The 17,771-nt window shown below is 39.0% G+C and overlaps 2 protein-coding genes across 2 annotated transcripts; both read right to left on the bottom strand.

The window, feature by feature from the left end:
- Positions 1-1,253: 1,253 nt before the first annotated feature.
- LOC145470213 (E3 ubiquitin-protein ligase TRIM45-like) lies at positions 1,254-3,614 on the bottom strand. Its single transcript, XM_081454045.1, has one exon. The coding sequence runs from the start codon at positions 3,612-3,614 to the stop codon at positions 1,254-1,256; it is 2,361 nt and encodes a 786-aa protein (XP_081310171.1).
- Positions 3,615-7,327: 3,713 nt separating this feature from the next.
- LOC145469516 (E3 ubiquitin-protein ligase TRIM45-like) lies at positions 7,328-10,540 on the bottom strand. Its single transcript, XM_081453259.1, has one exon. It carries the CDS (start codon positions 10,508-10,510, stop codon positions 8,267-8,269), a length of 2,244 nt encoding a protein of 747 aa, XP_081309385.1. The 5' UTR covers positions 10,511-10,540; the 3' UTR covers positions 7,328-8,266.
- Positions 10,541-17,771: the final 7,231 nt, after the last annotated feature.

Here is a 17,771-nt window from a genome sequence, read left to right as displayed (position 1 = left end):
AGAGATTGCTTCTGAAGAACTATATAGGATCATATAATTTCCCGACTGAAACGATATAAACTCAACACATCAAACCTGGCTTCACTTACTTACCCACTGTTGATTTACATTGTCAGAAAAAAATGAAGATTTCATAGAGCAATTACAGTCATATTAAAAGCTCATTCACTACTGTTATTGATATTGCTGACAATGTTTTCTACAAGACGCTTCATTATTAAGACCTAAATTACAGTTCCAGTAAATTAAACCCAACCGCTATAAATCAGTTCTTGAAACACATTAATTAAATTACAGTCGAACTCCGTTTGACAGAAAACCGTAATTATAAGGACCACGCCTAGTGCCTGTCTGTCTGAGGGTGTTTCCCTAGTTAAATATTCTGACTTGGGGACAGAAAAGTTAGAGCTGGCCGACCATAGAGTCCACAAAAGTCCAAAGTGTCAGCGGTCTTCTCGCGCTTAACCCCCGAGGGGCCCAGGTAAGAAGGAGGTTTTGGCGTGAGAAGCTGGCTGACCGACACCAGAAGCACTTATGTCTGGGGCCCCATAAAGCGGGGTTCCACTTCGGTACTATAACTCAGAAAACTCCTTATGAATTCCGTTATCTTACAAAGCAAGTATTGAAGCGGTAAGTTAACAAAAGCGTTGTTCACTGCAAGCTACATATTTTACCAGGCATAACTGGTTATTAATGAATTGATAATCAATTATCTCTAAATTAAAAACAAGTTTATCACTAGAAACAAGCTTGGCCGCGCGCAAATTGGAGCGAGAGCAAAAAATCGACGAAGCCGGGTGGTACCAACGTTTGCTTCGTCGATTGTTTTGCTCTCACTCCAATTTGCGCGCGGCCAGGATGCGGTAAAAGCTCTTCGTGCGGCAACGCTTGCTACAGCAAAGTGAACACTTTCCCGGAAGCAAGAACTCAACCTTTTTCGGCCTAATGTGAACGCAATACTAGTTATCCATCCTAACCAAAAGCGAAAGTTTCGGACTTGCCTTCCCCACTCTACCCCTGACAAAGAAAAAATCCCTGAGAAGTTAAACCTACCAGCTTACATTAAAATAAATCTTTATAATTGTTTCCAACAATAACATGATATGATACCCGCATCTGTAACTTTTTCTCAAGTGGATTAACAAACTGAAAACTAAAAAAAAACTGTTTTGAATCACTTCAGAACAATGCAAATTAACCAACTACAAAACTCGTTTTTTTTTTTTTTTTTTGTATGGACAGGAAAATTCTCACTACAACATCTGAATACGATTGTTATTCCTGTCACAAACAACAATTCGACTATTACTAAGAACTGCTAAAGACTGTGGAGACTTAAATTCTCCAAGACTGCTTCCCTCTCTTCCATACTTACCAACAAACTTCCCACTCAGTTGAAATACTTGTATTCTGTAATTACTTGTATCACACACCATCAGGTGACCTGACTTGTTCACTGACAAACAACTAAGATAATTAAACTCCCCGTCCCCTCCACCCTGTTTTCCAAACTTGTACTGAAAGGTTCCATTTCTATCGAAAACCTTTATACAATGTTCTTGGTAGTCTGACACTATGAGATATCTATCGCACTGAACACAGTGGATAGGAAAAGTAAAAGAACCCTGCCCACCTATCTTCATTAGAAACTTGCCATCAGGAGAAAAGATCTTAATCAGCTTGTTACCTGTATCAGCAACAATAATGTTTCCATCACTGTCTACAGATAGACCTAAAGGATTATAGAGCTGACTATCAAGGCTTCCTTTTCCACCAAACATACCCACGTACTCACCCTCCCCACTAAAAATCTGGATCCTGTGGTTAATTTTGTCTGCTACGAAAACATTTCCATTTTTAGAAAAGGTTATTCCCCTTGGAAACTTAAATTCCCCCGCATTGCTACCTTGCCGACCAAACGATCTTAAGTAATTTCCATCACTATTGAAGATTAGAACTCTGTGGTTTAAACAGTCGGTTACAGCTATCTCGTCCCTGGCATTTACTGCCACGCCCCAGGGATAGTTTAAAATTCGAACTGACGAACCCTCTGTTCCAAAAGATAAAACAGGTCTGAATTGAAATAATTTCATCTCAACAGAAAAAGGGCTTTCACGAATGGTTTTTCCGTTTACCCTTACTGTCACTTTGTATTTGCCTTGATCTTTGAGTGAATAACTAATCTTGTAGTTTCCATCCTTATTGTCATTTATTCGCACTTCCGTCGCGCATTCTCGTCCTTGTTCGTCCCTGATCTCTACCATTACACGGTCGTGTTTATTGTGACACTGTTTTCCCTCTGCGTTTTTTGTGGTCAGAACAAACTGTGCTTCACATCCAGGAGTTCCTTCTCCTAGTCCTCTGCCTTCAACGACAGATTGACTTGCTTCAGTTTGCTGCAGTATTTCCAGTGTTCCAATTTCTTCGGTGTTGACCATCTCCAGCATTTTTTGATTTTCCACGAAAACCAAAATCGGCAGACGTTTCGGGTCACGCTCAGCTGGCTTAGTAGTTTGATCGACTCCCTCCAAGATTGTTTCTAATGAATTTTTCACTTGAACGACTTCTGCGTTTGTACTTCGTGTTAAAACTTTATCAGCTTTATCCAACAATGTTTTGATCACTTCTATTTGATGCTCGATCTCGGTCTTTTGCGTTATTAGACTTTCAAGAGACTTCTTTGTTTGGTCTTCCATTGCTGCAAAAATTGTTTGCTTCTTAGCTTCAATATTGGCAATTAAATTGTCAGCAGTCCTCTGAACGTCTCTCATCACCTCTTCGCGATGCTGTATCAGCTTCGCGTAGTCTTCATCAAGTTTACTGACAGCGTTCATCTTTTCTTGTAAATTATGCTTCTGTGTTTCAATCATTGATTTCATTTCAAACTTTTGTCTTTCGGCTTCTTCCTCTATGTGCTCCAAAGCGTGACCAGGATGATCTATTAAAACGCAAGTTTGGCAAACTGCCCTTTCGCAGTTCTTACAAAAATACTTGAGCTCTTCTTTCTCGTGCCGCTGCTTTGCGCAAAAGACTGGTCGCTTTAGCACATCCTCATAGTCCTTCTCTTCAAAATCTTTTAGCGCCAGAACACGGTGATCATTATTACTTCGCATGATGTTGTGCGCAGTTACGCACTCTTGACAACACAACATGCAACACTGGAAACAATAAGAATTCCCGGAACTTTTCTTCTCACAATTTCCGCATCTTCCTTGACTACTTCGGCACTCTTTTATTTCCAGCACATCAATCAAGCCATTCAGATAAAAACTGGTTGGAAGATCTTTCAGATCACCACTTTCAGGGACTCTGCTAACGGCTTGACATTTCGGGCATCTGATGGTGTCGCAGCCATGGCTCGTACTATGCCATTGTTTCAAGCAGCGCAGACAGAAACTGTGTAAGCATGGCAGATGTTTTGGATCGGTAAATATGTCGGAACACACCGAGCAAGACACTTCTTCACGGAGATTATGGAGCAACGTTTTGATATCCATTTTGTCTTCAGAAACAAGAGAACGAAGTAATGTTTCTCGCTGCCTTCTTGTCCTTGGCTTTTCTAAGGATCGGCTGTTTTTAATATGATAATCTTTTTCGTTGTACAAACCAATCATGGAGCGATATTTTAACCATTGTCATTTTGTCTTGGAAACTGATCGTGACTCCCAAGAATGTAACTCTGACGTAACAGATGTGTTCATGCTCGCTGTTCAGAAGTCACTCAATCACTAATCACAACAAAAATGCACTGCTTGCAAGTCTTTATTTCAATTATTTTCTTTCTAAAAAGACTCGTAGCATTTCCTTACAAGAGACCGTTTTTGTCTGGGCGTTAAATCACACAAGTCAGCATCACCGGAGTTTGTCCGTCTCAGTGCGGGTTAACGGAGAGTCACGTGGTCTCGCGGAATTGTTCTCAGAAAACTGGGAACTAACAACGACGTGGCTCCTATAGCGTGACTACGAATAACAATACGCGTTGCAATATGCAAGACCGAGTTGTGGTTAGAAATCCTTTTCCTCATAACTTTCGTGACCTCGTCAGTCAGTTCACTCGTCTCTCGTCTCTCTTGGGTATAAAACAGGTGACCACTAATGATTGCGGCTTCGTCCTCCTTTTTAGCCTTTGTCCGAGTTTTACTGTGATCCCATATCCCTGTACTGTATTTACCCGCGATAGTACCTCTGGGGTCCCTTTGATTGAAAAGCCCTAAGTCAGTCAAAGAGCTTTTTTTTGCCATGATGGCTACTCATTTTAATGCGTGCGCTTTACAATATACCGGCCTTCTTTAATTTGATTGAGCAATTCAAATATTCTAAATATATTCTAAATAAGGCAGTCGACTAACCGACCACGAAAACAACAAGTTAAGATGCAAGTAAAATAAGCATCCTGTACCGATGTAGTACCCAATTAGCCCGTTTTTACCAATTGACGAATACTTAGTGATTCCATGCAGTTCTCCATTTATGATTTTGTCCCTTGGGATGAATGAAAATTTAATGACATCAATATAGCGCTAAACTGCAGTGCATTCCCGCCTCTGTTGATGTTTTCAGGCTTTTTGAACAATTCAGTTCAGCCTCTGTGCAGTCCCTTATTTGATCGGGTTGAAGTGAACTTTATGGTTCTTCAAAAAAGCCACTAAACAACTCAAAGAGAGAAATGAGACTAGGGCTCGCGTGGGAATAGACGATTTTTGAAATGCATTAATGAGCGTGCAAGTTGTTAGCAACTCCGGCTTCATTATCTGCATAGCACGCGCTTGAGTGATAAAAGGGGGTATTTGAGTAACAAAAGGTGAGTTTGAGCGGTGTTTGGCCTTCTCTTGCAGGCGCTCTTTCCTATCGCTCGCGTTTCTACACGTGCGCGCGTGTTCTCGCGGAAAAAGGCCGCCCTACATATAAGCGCCTCGCTCGTTCCCTATTGCTCGGATAGGGTGCCTGCTACGCAGATTAGGCTTTCCTGGATCCAAAACAAAGTCAAGCATTGAGGGATTTACAAACAAGTTGTAAAAGAAGCAACGTGTAACAAAAATGCCAGTTCGACTGAACCGGAAAAAAGTATTGCTCACGGTCGTTTTTTTGTATATTTATGGTGGACCTTACTTTTGGCTTGCTTATTTCCATTTTTCACATTTAAAATTAAACAAAGCAATTGGTTCACCGAGAATCAATATAAACTCAAAGCATCAAACAACCTTGCTTAATTCACACGTTGTTTAATTGATAATTTAATTTAATTAATAAATTAAAGAAGCTGAATTATAGCCTCAGTACATTTAACTAAATCCATTAATGAAGATTTGAAATTTTTGAATATTTGAATATTTGAAATATGTGAAATAAGTAAAGTAACTTGTAACTAGGAATTACTATTTATTTATCGTGGTATTTTGACACATTTATTTTTATCTAACTTTTGCATATGTACATATATCAGGGGCACCCAACGACCGTTTTCTCTCGTATGCTTTAAAACGCTGTTTTAGGCTACGTAGAGTACTTTTACAGCTCTGTAGGTTAATTTTAGGTTGCGCTAAAAAATTTTTTATCTGTTCGGTTATTCTAGGGGAACTTGAGTATTGTCGAATTTATTAGGGCTTTTTGGTCCATTTCCCGAAACCCTTAGGTCTTATCGCCTTTCCGAAAATGATAGCTTACCTTTTTAGCGTACCCAAAACGACATTTTTAACAATCCGAAGACAACAGACATTAAATTTCTCATATCACGAAAGTCCGAGGTGACAACTCTCTTCAGAAAATCAAAGGGCATTAAAGACCTTCCGAACAGATAATTTACCGAAACGATCCGTTGGGTGCCCCTGATATATATATACATATATATATACTATCTTAGTTCTTATGTACAGTTGATGTGATGTCTTCCAAGATTTTATCAACTTAATAAATGTAGATGTAGATGTAGATATATTTTAACTAGCAAATTCAGTCGAACCCCGTTAATACAGAAAACGTAAGGGCCACAGCTATTGTCTAAATTAACCAAGGGGGAGGGGGGTGTCCGTATTTATATTCGGACTTAAGAACAACAACTGCTATAGCTAAGGACCGAAACCACTTTCCTTTAATCATAACTAGCTGTCTGTATTAGCGGGGCTCCGTAAAGCGTAATGTCACGTTACTGTAACTCAGAAACGTTCTTAATCACAAAAATGAGTTCCGCTGTCTATCACTGATCAATGCATGCAAGTATTGGATCTGTAAGCTAATAAAAGCAATATATACATTTATTCAATATACACGCTGTGCACTTTTTTGTTTCGATCCTTATTTCCCAGTACACCACCTGATATGGAGTGAACACTTTTCGCAGTAAAATATATTTGATTTACGATCAAACTGAACTGTACTGGTTGTCTATCCTAAGAAAAAAACATGCAAGAATTTCACATTTGCCTGCTCCGCTCCAACCCCTACAAAAGAATCACTTAGAAGTTAAACCTAACAGCTCAAAATAAATTTGTTTCCAACAATTACATGATAAGCCCATCTTTAACTATATATGAGACAAAATTCATGATTGGTTTTCGTTTTACTTCAGTCTGATTGGACGAGAAAATGGTGCGAGTTTTCTAAGCCAATCACTGTGCATAGTGAATACAAACGAACGCGAGCTACGTTTTTAATTCCGCATAGTAAATTGTATTAATGTAGATAGAGGACCACCCTAATTAACTTAGTGTTAGCTTGGTGATATCCTCTGTAAATATTGTTTTTATCATTATTATTACTATTTTCTACACTCAGATAAAACCGCAAACTGCTAGATTATCACCCGCTAATCACTTAAGCAAATTTCTTACTTAAAGATCGTCAAGACAGCTAAATGTCAAAGAAATCCACTGACCTTTGAAAAACAATTATAAACTTCTCTTGTTTAAACCGAGAAAATTCTTGAAAGCTTAGATATGCTCGGAAATCACGCTAAAGGCAACAAAACCGATATAGTTGCTCCTTTAAAATCAATTGATAGCACGTGGCTGCCCTTAGAGTATTATGTTTCAACTCCTGGCAGAGGTTTTTTCTCAACAATAAATCTATGGTCGTTTATCTTTACTACTCACGTGAATTGCTTTAATTTAATTCCGTCTTTTGTTCTATAATAAAACTTACTTCAGGTAGAAAAACGTTTACAGTAATACTAGGTTTCTAATCAGATCTAGCTCTTACAACGGCAAGAGAATGTAGCTACTCATCCTAACCAAATACAGGGTTTTCCCACAAATTTGTCTTCCTCGGGGTATGTCCCCTCTCACCCCCTCCCCCCCCCCCCCACCACCTCGCAGAATATTTTGATGCTTTGAAACGTAATACCTCAGGTAGAAAAACGTTTACAGTAATACTAATTTCCTAATCAGATCTAGCTCTTGCAACGGCAAGAGGGTGTAGCTACTCATCCTAACCAAATACAAGGGTTTCCCGCAAATTTGCCTTCTTTGGGGCATGTCCCCTCGGGGCATGTCCCCTCCCCCCCTTCCCCCCCCCCCCCAGAATATTTTGATGCTTTGAAACGCCATTTGAGAGTTCGGAAAATTGATCGTAATTTATATGCTTGTTTTTTTGTATACCTGAAGAAACAAGAACGGAATCACTGGCAAACTCGTTGCATTTTCTTGCAGGGGAAAACGCCCCTCGAGGGAAACTAACATTTCATTCTACACCATATATAGGAAGAAATATAACTGACCTGGGATTTTTTTTAAAAAAAAATGTTGTAGGGGCCCAGAGAGACCCTGCCCAGAGAAGAGGTACGTCAAAATTCCCCCAGGGGAGGCAAAATAGCTCTCCAGGGTTGGTTTCATCAGTTCTGTTACAGAGAGGTGTCACATCCTAATTAAACAAACATGACATTTAAAAATAAAACCCTAACATAAATATGAATCTATTTTGAACAACCAAATAATAGCCGGTCAGTCTCATCAAAGTTAAAAGAGGGGAATGACTATGAATCCCGCCAAAAATCAAAGGAAAAAACAAAGATGCCAAGATTTATCAGTTTTGGATGGTCCACGCCTACGTACAATCTTTTGTTTTTCGTCATACACTATGCATGAATTACGTAACCAAAACGTTTCCGTTGGTTGGTTCCTCAGTCAGTACTAAACAACTATTATGTTTTGTGCTCAGTCAAGGTAAAAAAAAGAGAACAAAAACATACAACAAAAAACGTTGTCGGGTTTCATAACCATTCCCCTCTGTTAGTCACAGTCTCATCTTTTTTTTGAAAAGAACAACTAAATTTTCACTCAAACAACTGAAGGCGATGGTTAAGCCATTCGCATACAACAATTCGGTCATTACTTAGAACTGCTACAGACCGCGGGGAACCAAATTCTCCTAAATTACTGCCCTTTGTTCCAAACTTACCAACAAACTTCCCATTCAGTTCGAACACTTGTATTCTATTATTACCTGAATCACAGACCATCAGCTGTCCTGACTTCACTGACAAAAAACAGGGCTTATTTAACTCCCCGTCCCCTCCACCCTGTTTTCCAAACTTGTACTGAAAGTTTCCATATCTGTCGTAAACCTTTATACAATGTTCTTCGTAGTCTGACACTATGAGATATCTATCACATTGAACACCGTGGATAGGATAAGTAAAAGAGCCCTGCCCACCTATCTTCACTAAAAACTTGCCATCAGGAGAAAAGATTTTAATGAGTTTGTTACCTGTATCAGCAACAATGATATTTCCATCACTGTCTACAGATAAACCACAAGGATTAGAGAGCTGACTATCAAGGCTTCCATACCCACCAAACATACCCACGTACTCACCCTCCCCACTGAAAATCTGGATGCGATGTTTTCCGTTGTTTGCTACGAAAATATTTCCATTTTTATGGAAAGTTATTCCGGTAGGATAATCAAATTCATCCGCGTTGTGTCCCTCCCGACCAAAGGATCTTAAGTATTTTCCATCACTATTAAAGACTTGAACCCTCTGGTTTAAACCATCCGTTACAGCTATCTCGTCTCTGACATTCACTTCCACCCCCCAGGGATAATTAAACATTCCCACAGACGAACCTTGTTTTCCAAAAGATAAAACAGGTCTTAAGTGAAACAATTTAACCTGAAGAGAAAAGGGGCTTTTACAAATATGTTTTCCGTTTACCTTTACTGTCACTTTGTATTTGCCTTGATCTTTGGGTGAATAAGAGATTTTGTAGCTTCCATCCTTATTGTCATTTATTCGTACTTTCGTCGCGCATTCTCGTCCTTGTTCGTCCGTGATCTCTACCGTTACACGATCATGTTTACTGTAACACTGCTCTCCCTCCGCGTTTCTTGTGGTCACAACAAACTGTTCTTCACCTCCAACAGTTCCTTCTTCGAGTCCTTTGCCCTCAGCGACAGATTGACTTGCTTCAGTCTGCTGCAGTAGTTTTAGTGTTCCAATTTCTTCGGCGTTGACAGTCTCTAACATCTTTTGATTTTCCACGAAAACCAAAATGGGCAGACCTTTGAGATCACGCTCAGATGGCTTAGTAGTTTGATCAACTCCCTTCAAGATTGTTTGTAATGACTTTTTCACTTGAACGACTTCAGCGTTTGCACTTCGTGTCAAAACTTTGTCAGCTTTATCTAACGATGATTTGATCTCCTCTATTTGATTTTCGGTTTCGCTCTTTTGGGTTGTTAGACTATCGAGTGATTTCTTTGTTTGGTCTTCCACCGCTGCAAAAATATTTTGCTTCTTCGCTTCAATATTGGCAATTAAATCGTCCACAGTTCCCTGAACGTCTCTCTTCACCTCTTCGCATTGTTGTATCAGCTTCGCGTAGTCTTCATCAAGTTTAGTAACAGCGTCCATCTTTGCTTGTAAATTACGCCTCTGTGTTTCAATCATTGATTTCATTTCAATCTTTTGTCTTTCAGCTTCTTCTTCTATGTGCTCTAAAGCATGGCCGCTGTGGCTGAGGGTGACACAAGTTTGGCAGACCGCCAGTTCACAGTTCTTACAAAAGAACTTTAGCTCTTCTTTCTCGTGCCGTTGCTTTGCACAGAACACAGGTCGCTTGAGCACATCCTCATAGTCCATGTCTCGAAAGTCATTCAGCGCCAGAACACGGTGATCTTTATTGTTTCGCATGATGTTGTGTCCAGTTACGCACTCTTGACAATAAAATATGCAACAGTGGAAACAGTAAGAAGTCTCGGAGCTTTTCTTCTCGCAGTTCCCACATCTCACTTGGCTGCTTCGGCACTCTTTTATTGCCAGCACGTCAATCAAGCCATTCAGATAAAAACTGGTTGGAAGATCTTTCAGATCACCACTTTCAGGTACTTTGCTAACAAGTTGACATTTTGGGCATCTGATGGTGTCGCGGCCATGGCTCGTCCTATGCCATTGTTTCAAGCAGTGCAGACAGAAACTGTGTAAGCATGGCAGCTGTTTTGGATCGGTAAATATGTCCGAACACACCGAGCAGGACACTTCTTCACGGAGATTATGGAGCAATGTTTTGACATCCATGTCGTGTTCAGAAACAAGCGAGTAAAGCAAGGTTTTCGCCGAACTCGACTCGAGACAATGAAGTCTTGTGACTTTCTTTGTTTAGGTCTTCTTGGAATCGTGGCTGATTGTCATGCTAATCTTTTCGCTTGTTCAAACCAATCATGGAACGTTGCTTTAAGAGCCTTTGTCATTTGGTCTTGGATACTGATTCCTAAGAATGTGACGGGAATTAATATATTTACAAAATTTGCAAAAAAGTTTACACTGTACTATATAAAAAAAATTGTGCGTAAAACTTTATTCTGTATTTTCTTACTAAAAATATTTCTTTCATTCTATTACTATTAAAAAAAAATTGGGCAAAGAAATCTCTTTTCTGCGTATTTTGTTGTATAAATAATTTTATACATGTAAAACATTTAGTGCGAAGAAGTCTTCGCTCTGTCCAGTTCTCTGTGATAAAAATATACTTTTAATATATATAAAAATTGTAGTGCGAAGAAGTCTTCTCCCTGTCCAGTTCTCTATCATAAAAAAAATATTTGTTATACATATAAAAAATTTAGTGCAAAGAAGTCTTCGCTCTGTCTAGTTCTCTGTAATAACTTTCATTTGTTATACAAATAAAAAATTTAGTGCGAAGAAGTCTTCTCTCTGTCTAGTTCTCTGTGATAAAAATATAGTTTTAATACATATGAAAAATTTAGTGCGAAGAAGTCTTCGCTCTGTCCAGTTCTCTGTAATAACTTTCATTTGTTATACAAATAAAAAATTTAGTGCGAAGAAGTCTTCGCCCTGTCCAGTTCTCTATCATAAGAAAAATGTTTGTTATACATATAAAAAATTTAGTGCGAAGAAGTCTTCTCTCTGTCTAGTTCTCTGTGATAAAAATATAGTTTTAATACATATAAAAAATTTAGTGCGAAGAAGTCTTCGCTCTGTCCAGTTCTCTGTGATAAAAGTATAGTTTTAATACATATAAAAATTTTAGTGCGAAGAAGTCCTCGCCCTGTCCCGTTGTCTGTAATTGGGTTGTATGTCCCCTTAGATATTTTTCAGAAACACGCACATGGAGGCCTTATTTCGACTCTATAACTGCTGTTAAATCTGTTTGGTGCATATCTATTTGTGACTTTGTTTTATCTGTCAACAACATCTGCTAACGTCATAGAAAAGAATTTTCCCAGTTGTGAGTGTTGCTTGCACCAAATTTCAATTTTTGTACGCTCTATGGCTGCATCGAATTCATTTAGACTGTTGTATTTCTTCTTGCAATAGAAATAAATAAGCAGTTTTTCTCCTTGTTTGATACTTGTTTACCTAAAAAATAATATCTATTATCTATCCTCGTGCCAATGTGATAGATTGATATTTTATCAGTTGCCACCTTTACTCAGTTATTTCATCAGAAATACCCATTTAGAGGCTTTATTATGTAAATTTCGAGAGATATTACCCAATTGCCTTAATGCAACCCACGTCCCAGTGCTATGACTCGTATTACCTTTTTTGGTCCGAATTGAAGTTTTCTTGGCCCCCAAACCAGGGTACTAAAATTACGGCTGACAAACAGCTTAATTGAAGTCCACCTTAGTCTACCCTGTAGCTGTCTCCTCAGGATCGCTGAAATGATTGGTAACCTCATTGCCAGAAAAAGAACATGCTAGATTTGTTTTCTCAAAAGGTATTGTTTCAAAACAGCACGACTGTCCCTTAGGAAACTTTTCAGCGGAGAAATGAAACGTTTTCCTCTCTTGCGTCACAAGTCACGTTTAGTCCATTAGGAGACTAGTCGGTCGCATTTGGGGTGGTCAGCTGATCATGTGACAGGCACCTGATGCAGGTTTTGTGTTGTGAAAATAAACTTACCTCGTTTTTTTTTTTTTGTCCCTGACATGATTATGTAACACGAGCGAATCGAAGATAAAGCTTAAAGACCTCTGGAAGCTCGTTTAAAGTTACGTAATCCTTTTAAATGATTAACTTTCTTTTATTCTTTAAGTGTTCACCGCGAGATGCTTTTTGCTTAATACTTAGATTCACCAAAAATTATCGTGTCTCTTCACGATCAGTGTGATTTTTCACTCAAACAATTCGCCGTCCAGTACACAACACTGTGGCTCCCTTTAAATTGTAATGATCATTATCGGTCAGAAAGTTATGACATGTTGCAACAGCCCGGATTACCCACAGGCAAGAAAATTTTGGATTTTATTGTTCAATCAACAATTCGGCTGAAAAGTGTTGGGAAATTTTGAACTTTCTATGCCGGAAACAAACAATTTAAAATAAATAAGCGGTTGTTGCTGGGTTGACGAAAAATGGTGTTGTTTATCATTTTTGTTTTTCACTTTCGTCATTACAGTTGCCAATGTGTTTTTCGCGCGATTTCTCAACTCCCTAAATCTAGATTGTGTAAGCGCAACGGTGACGTTAATGTCTCATTGTTTCTCAAAAGTATAAGTATTGCTTACTCTTTCCGTTTTTCTCGGTGTGGGCTTAAACTCGACAAACGAGAGATTAGGAGCCATTTTCGAAGTTATTGCACTTAGTATCTTTTTTTACCAGTAGAATGTCTGAAACTGTCCTCTACTCAGATATCGTTAAAGGCTTTAGGCCTAAACTGACACCTGCTGGTATGGAACTAGACAAAAAAAATGTTGAAATACAACCGGTAAGTCCAGCCGATTCACGCTCTCATTTCATTATAGTGTTTCTTTGACGATATTTCGTTTGGGACCTTTGCGTTCTTTGCTGATGTAAAATTATCATAGTCGTTGTGACGTTTAATTTTTTCTTTATGTTACCTTTTCTATAGAGAACTGGACATGGCGAAGACTTCTTTGCACTAAATTTTTTACATGTATTAAAGCTATATTTTTATCACAGAGAACGGGACAGAGCGAAGACTTCTTCGCACTAAGCTTTTTATATGAATAAAAAATATTTTTTATTACAGAGAACTGGACATGGCGAAGACTTCTTCGGACTAAATTTTTTATATGTATTAAAGCTATATTTTTATCACAGAGAACCGGACATAGCGAAGACTTCTTCGCACTAAATTTTTTATATGTATTAAAGCTATATTTTTATCACAGAGAACTGGACGGGGCGAAGATTTTAGTATTTAATGAATTTTAGTATTTTATCATCATTGTAATTTAATATATTTTCCTTATATTGGTTTCGTTATCGTTTTTCTCATTTTTATTCTGTAAGAGCATTGAGATTTTTTGATGCAATGCGCTAGAAATAAATTATTATTATTTAATTTTTTATATGTATGAAACTATCATGTTATTACATTTTGCATTACAGAATAAAAGACTTCGCACAATTTTTTTTATATAGTACTGTCTCAATTTGCTGCAAACTTTGCATAAGTGTAAATACCGCGAGACGGCGAGACAAGCGTTTTTCTTTGCGAGCCCGAGACATTTTCATTGACTATTTAGATTGCGAGACCGAGACTTCAAACTGTTTTGAGTGCGAGCGCGAGACGTTCAGACTCTTAAAAATTCGAGCCCCAGATTTAGTTGAGAGGTAGATTGAGCGTGTACAGCCTTAAGCCGGCTTCTTGGAACTGACTGGACCTGGAAATTCCACTATAACACGCTACCTTATGATATCCTAGAGAAAAATGACTTTTTTTCTGGCGCCAAAGCAGACGTTGCGGTAGGTTTTGTACCTTTTTCTGGAATTAAGACAGGTAGGAGAACTTTTTCTCGGAAAATGTGTAAGTTGCTTCATTGAAGTTCCATATCAAGTGAAGAGAAGACGTCATTTACAAAAACAGATAAAGGAACGAATTGGGACTTCAAGACCCTTAGCCTTGCGAAAAATCGAGACTCCGAAACAGCTTCTTAAAAAAATTGAGACTGCGAGACGTACATAACCGCTAAAAAACGAGACTGCGAGACCCGTGAAATTCGACTAAAATTTTACGAGACCCAGAGCTTTTGAAGGATCATTCGCCACCCCTAAAGTAACACAACTTGTTTAAGGACACGTAGTCGCAAAGTAGAGTGCATACAAATAAATATACGTAACGTGACGTAAACACAACGACTGGATGCGACATTTAATACGTATGCCGGGTTGTTGTCAAGATAAAAGGATCGTGACTAATTTAAAACACCACACGAGTACATACGAGTAACATACGAGTACATACGAGTAACATACTAGTCCACACGAGTATCATACGAGTAACATACGAGTACATGCGAGTAACATGCGAGTACATACGTGTGACATACGAGTAACATACGAATAACATACGAGTACATACGAGTACATACAATACATAGGAGCAACATACCATGGCAGGAGGGTAGTAAACATGAAATGTACCATTTTTCTCTTTACATATTATTTTAATCTTGTACACACACACACACACGAGCGCGCGCAAGTGCCAGACGCGCGCTTACCACACACATGCGCCGGTGCCACACGCACACAAACAAACCTGAGCGCTGATGTGATATGATGCGACATACACACGGTAATAAAAGGTAAAATAGTGAATTTAAATTAATAAACGGGCAGACTACGAGTATTTCCTGATCATTTTCTCTCATTGTGATTCGACAGTCGAAAATCGAGAGTCGGGCGAGACAGATGAGAGAAACAGTTTACCAAGTAAGGTGACTGTTGACGTTTCGAGAATATCTGATTGTGTGGGAAACACTAAAGAACAGTCCAAAGTACAGTTTTGTGCTTCGAATCCTAAGTTAACAAGCCCACTTGGAAAACACTGATCGTAGAAGTTGGTTGCCGTCGCAGACACAAAAACATTTGAGAAATCGGTGAGGTAGCTGGATGGAACTGGAAGTAAACCTACAAGCAAAGCAGATCCTTGAATTGCATTTGTAAAATGAACGTTAATCGCGGGTTTTGCTTTGGGGATGCTCTGTGGCATAATGATTAGTGCAGTCCTTGGATTTCGGTTGAGGTCACCGGGCGTACGTGTGCACATGTTTTCACACTTTATTGATACAATTTTAAGGGCTCCCTTTTTAAAATAATTTTAGATAATCAAATTCTTAGCAAACTATTCCTGTAAATTTTTTTAAAAAAATTTATAAATAATCACATTTTATAAATATTTTACGATGCATATAGGCTTAATTAATTTATTTTAATTATTTTTAATATTGTTACGATTGTTACTATTTCTTTCTTTTTCAAATTTTAATTTTTGAGGGCCATTAGGTTATCAGTTTTGTTACTGTCAAATGTTACCCTCATAAAATAAAGTCTTACTTACTTACTTACTTACTTACTTACTTACTTACTTACTTACTTACATTTCCCCTCTGCGAACGTAACAGAAATATAAAATCTAGCTATCGAAGAAATTGGCTACAAAAAGGTTGACGACAAAGCTTTGGTGACGTAGTTTTGGACTTAAAATCACGGTGTTGCCACGGGCAACTTTCCTCGTTTTAAATGGTAACAATATTGTCCCCGGCAATTTCGCACGCCTTGCTGCCAATGACGTCATAGGCCGACAAGTTGCAACTGGAAACGGAGCCAGTTGCCGATGACAACAGCACAAGCCGAACGGGCTTCTCCGGCTGCCGTCGGACGGCATTCAGCCCAATTTGCCGTCGTATCGAAAACGTCCGGACTTCAGAAAAATATCAGGAATGTCTAGAGTTAGCCAATCAAGTGAAGTCAGTTTCTCTCTCATGGACATCTTAAGCGGCGCCAAGGAAACATCTACGAAACACACATAGTAACATATACCTTGTGGCGGATTATCTTGCGAATAAGAAAAAATCTGGAAAAATTATTACCCTCCCTAGCCTGCGAACGCAGACGTATTTCCGGCTGTCACTTGATTCCGCTGGAAAATAACGTCTGCGAACCCGAACCAAAAAACGATTTCTGTGACGTAGCTCAAATAACCCCAGAACTACTGCGCGAGGTATTCGCTGCGAGGAGCACTCGAGTTTCATTCTATCATGGAACCTGATTGGTCAAGGAGAAACAAAAGTCATTACGTCACAGAAATAGTTTCCTGGCTCGGGTTCGCAGACGTTATTTTTCGGCGGAATTAAGTGACAGCCGGAAATACGTCTGCGTTCGCAGGCTATACCCTCCCATGCGGTGTAGATAAATGTAACCTCATTGTAGACTGCGAGTGGTCCCTCTTTCGCTTAGTCCGTCGAGCGTGATGCGCAAAAAAAAGAAGCGTGAGAGAAAAAAAAAAAAATGACCGTGCTAAATCTGGGGTTGAGAAGCCCGTTTTCGCTGCAAGGTTTAGCGCAGCCATTTTTTCTCGCGCTTTGAATTGTTTTTTCTCTTCACGCTCGACGTATTAAGCGAAAGTGGGACTACTCTTAGCCTAGCCTTTTTGTTATTAATGTGGCAACCAAAGATTAATTAGTATACAATGAAACCTGTATTAAGCGGACACCCTTGGGACTCTCACTAGTGTCCGCTTAATACAGGGTGTCCTCTCAAAACAGGTTCTTATATGTTGTGCAATAATAGTTAATTATTAACCCTTTTGTAACACAGTGTAAAACATTGTAAGATCAAAAACTGCTCATAGCACAACGTCCAGTCAGTCAGCATCAATCTAGAATAATCACTTAGCTTTAAAACGACATCGCTGAACAATGTTAAAGGAGTCTCGGCTGAACTTTTAGAAGTAAAATGCCCTTGAAGTGTCCGCTTATTGCAGGTTTTGTGTAACAAATTGGCTTAATATTGGTGTCGGCGTCCACTTAACAGAGATGTCCGCTGAATGCAGGTTTATTTCACAGCAATTGTGGGAAGAAAATTCTGAGACTCAAGCTGGTGTCCGCTTAATTGTAGAGGGTGTAGTGATCTGATAAATGGGGTTCCACTGCACTATACGATTAAGAAATAGAAAACACGGACGGTGTTTCTATCGAGTTTTAGTATAAATCTACTAGCGTTCTACCACGAATGCCGTTCTCTGATTAGCTACGCTACTCACTATCTATTCTGTGATAGATTGTGAATAGCGTAGCAGTGTGCCCTTGTTAACAAAATTACGGCCGCTTCTTGGCTTTTTCGAAGTCTCTATGGAGAGGAGTTAGATAAAGTTTTCAACGACTCGATTTATTCGTTCTCGATTTCTATGCGTGATAGTTGACGAGGGCGTAATCACGCGATAGAAATCTCGAGCTCATAATCTAATTGTTTGATACAGTCCACCCTTCCGTAAGCGACCACCCAAAATGTCAAGCCTAGATGGTCGCTTATGGGAGGTGGTCGCTTACGAGAGCTTAGACCA

This window comes from Orbicella franksi, chromosome 15, assembly GCF_964199315.1.
Source record: "Orbicella franksi chromosome 15, jaOrbFran1.1, whole genome shotgun sequence".
Lineage (NCBI taxonomy): Eukaryota > Metazoa > Cnidaria > Anthozoa > Scleractinia > Merulinidae > Orbicella > Orbicella franksi.
The sequence above is the reverse complement of the archived record's forward strand: the minus strand, read 5'-3'. Positions and strand labels throughout refer to the sequence as shown.

Bases quoted from the DNA above. Each gene is read 5' to 3' on its own strand.
- LOC145470213 (XM_081454045.1), bottom strand. From the start codon at position 3,614: ATGATTGGTTTGTACAACGAAAAAGATTATCATATTAAAAACAGCCGA.
- LOC145469516 (XM_081453259.1), bottom strand. From the start codon at position 10,510: ATGGATGTCAAAACATTGCTCCATAATCTCCGTGAAGAAGTGTCCTGC.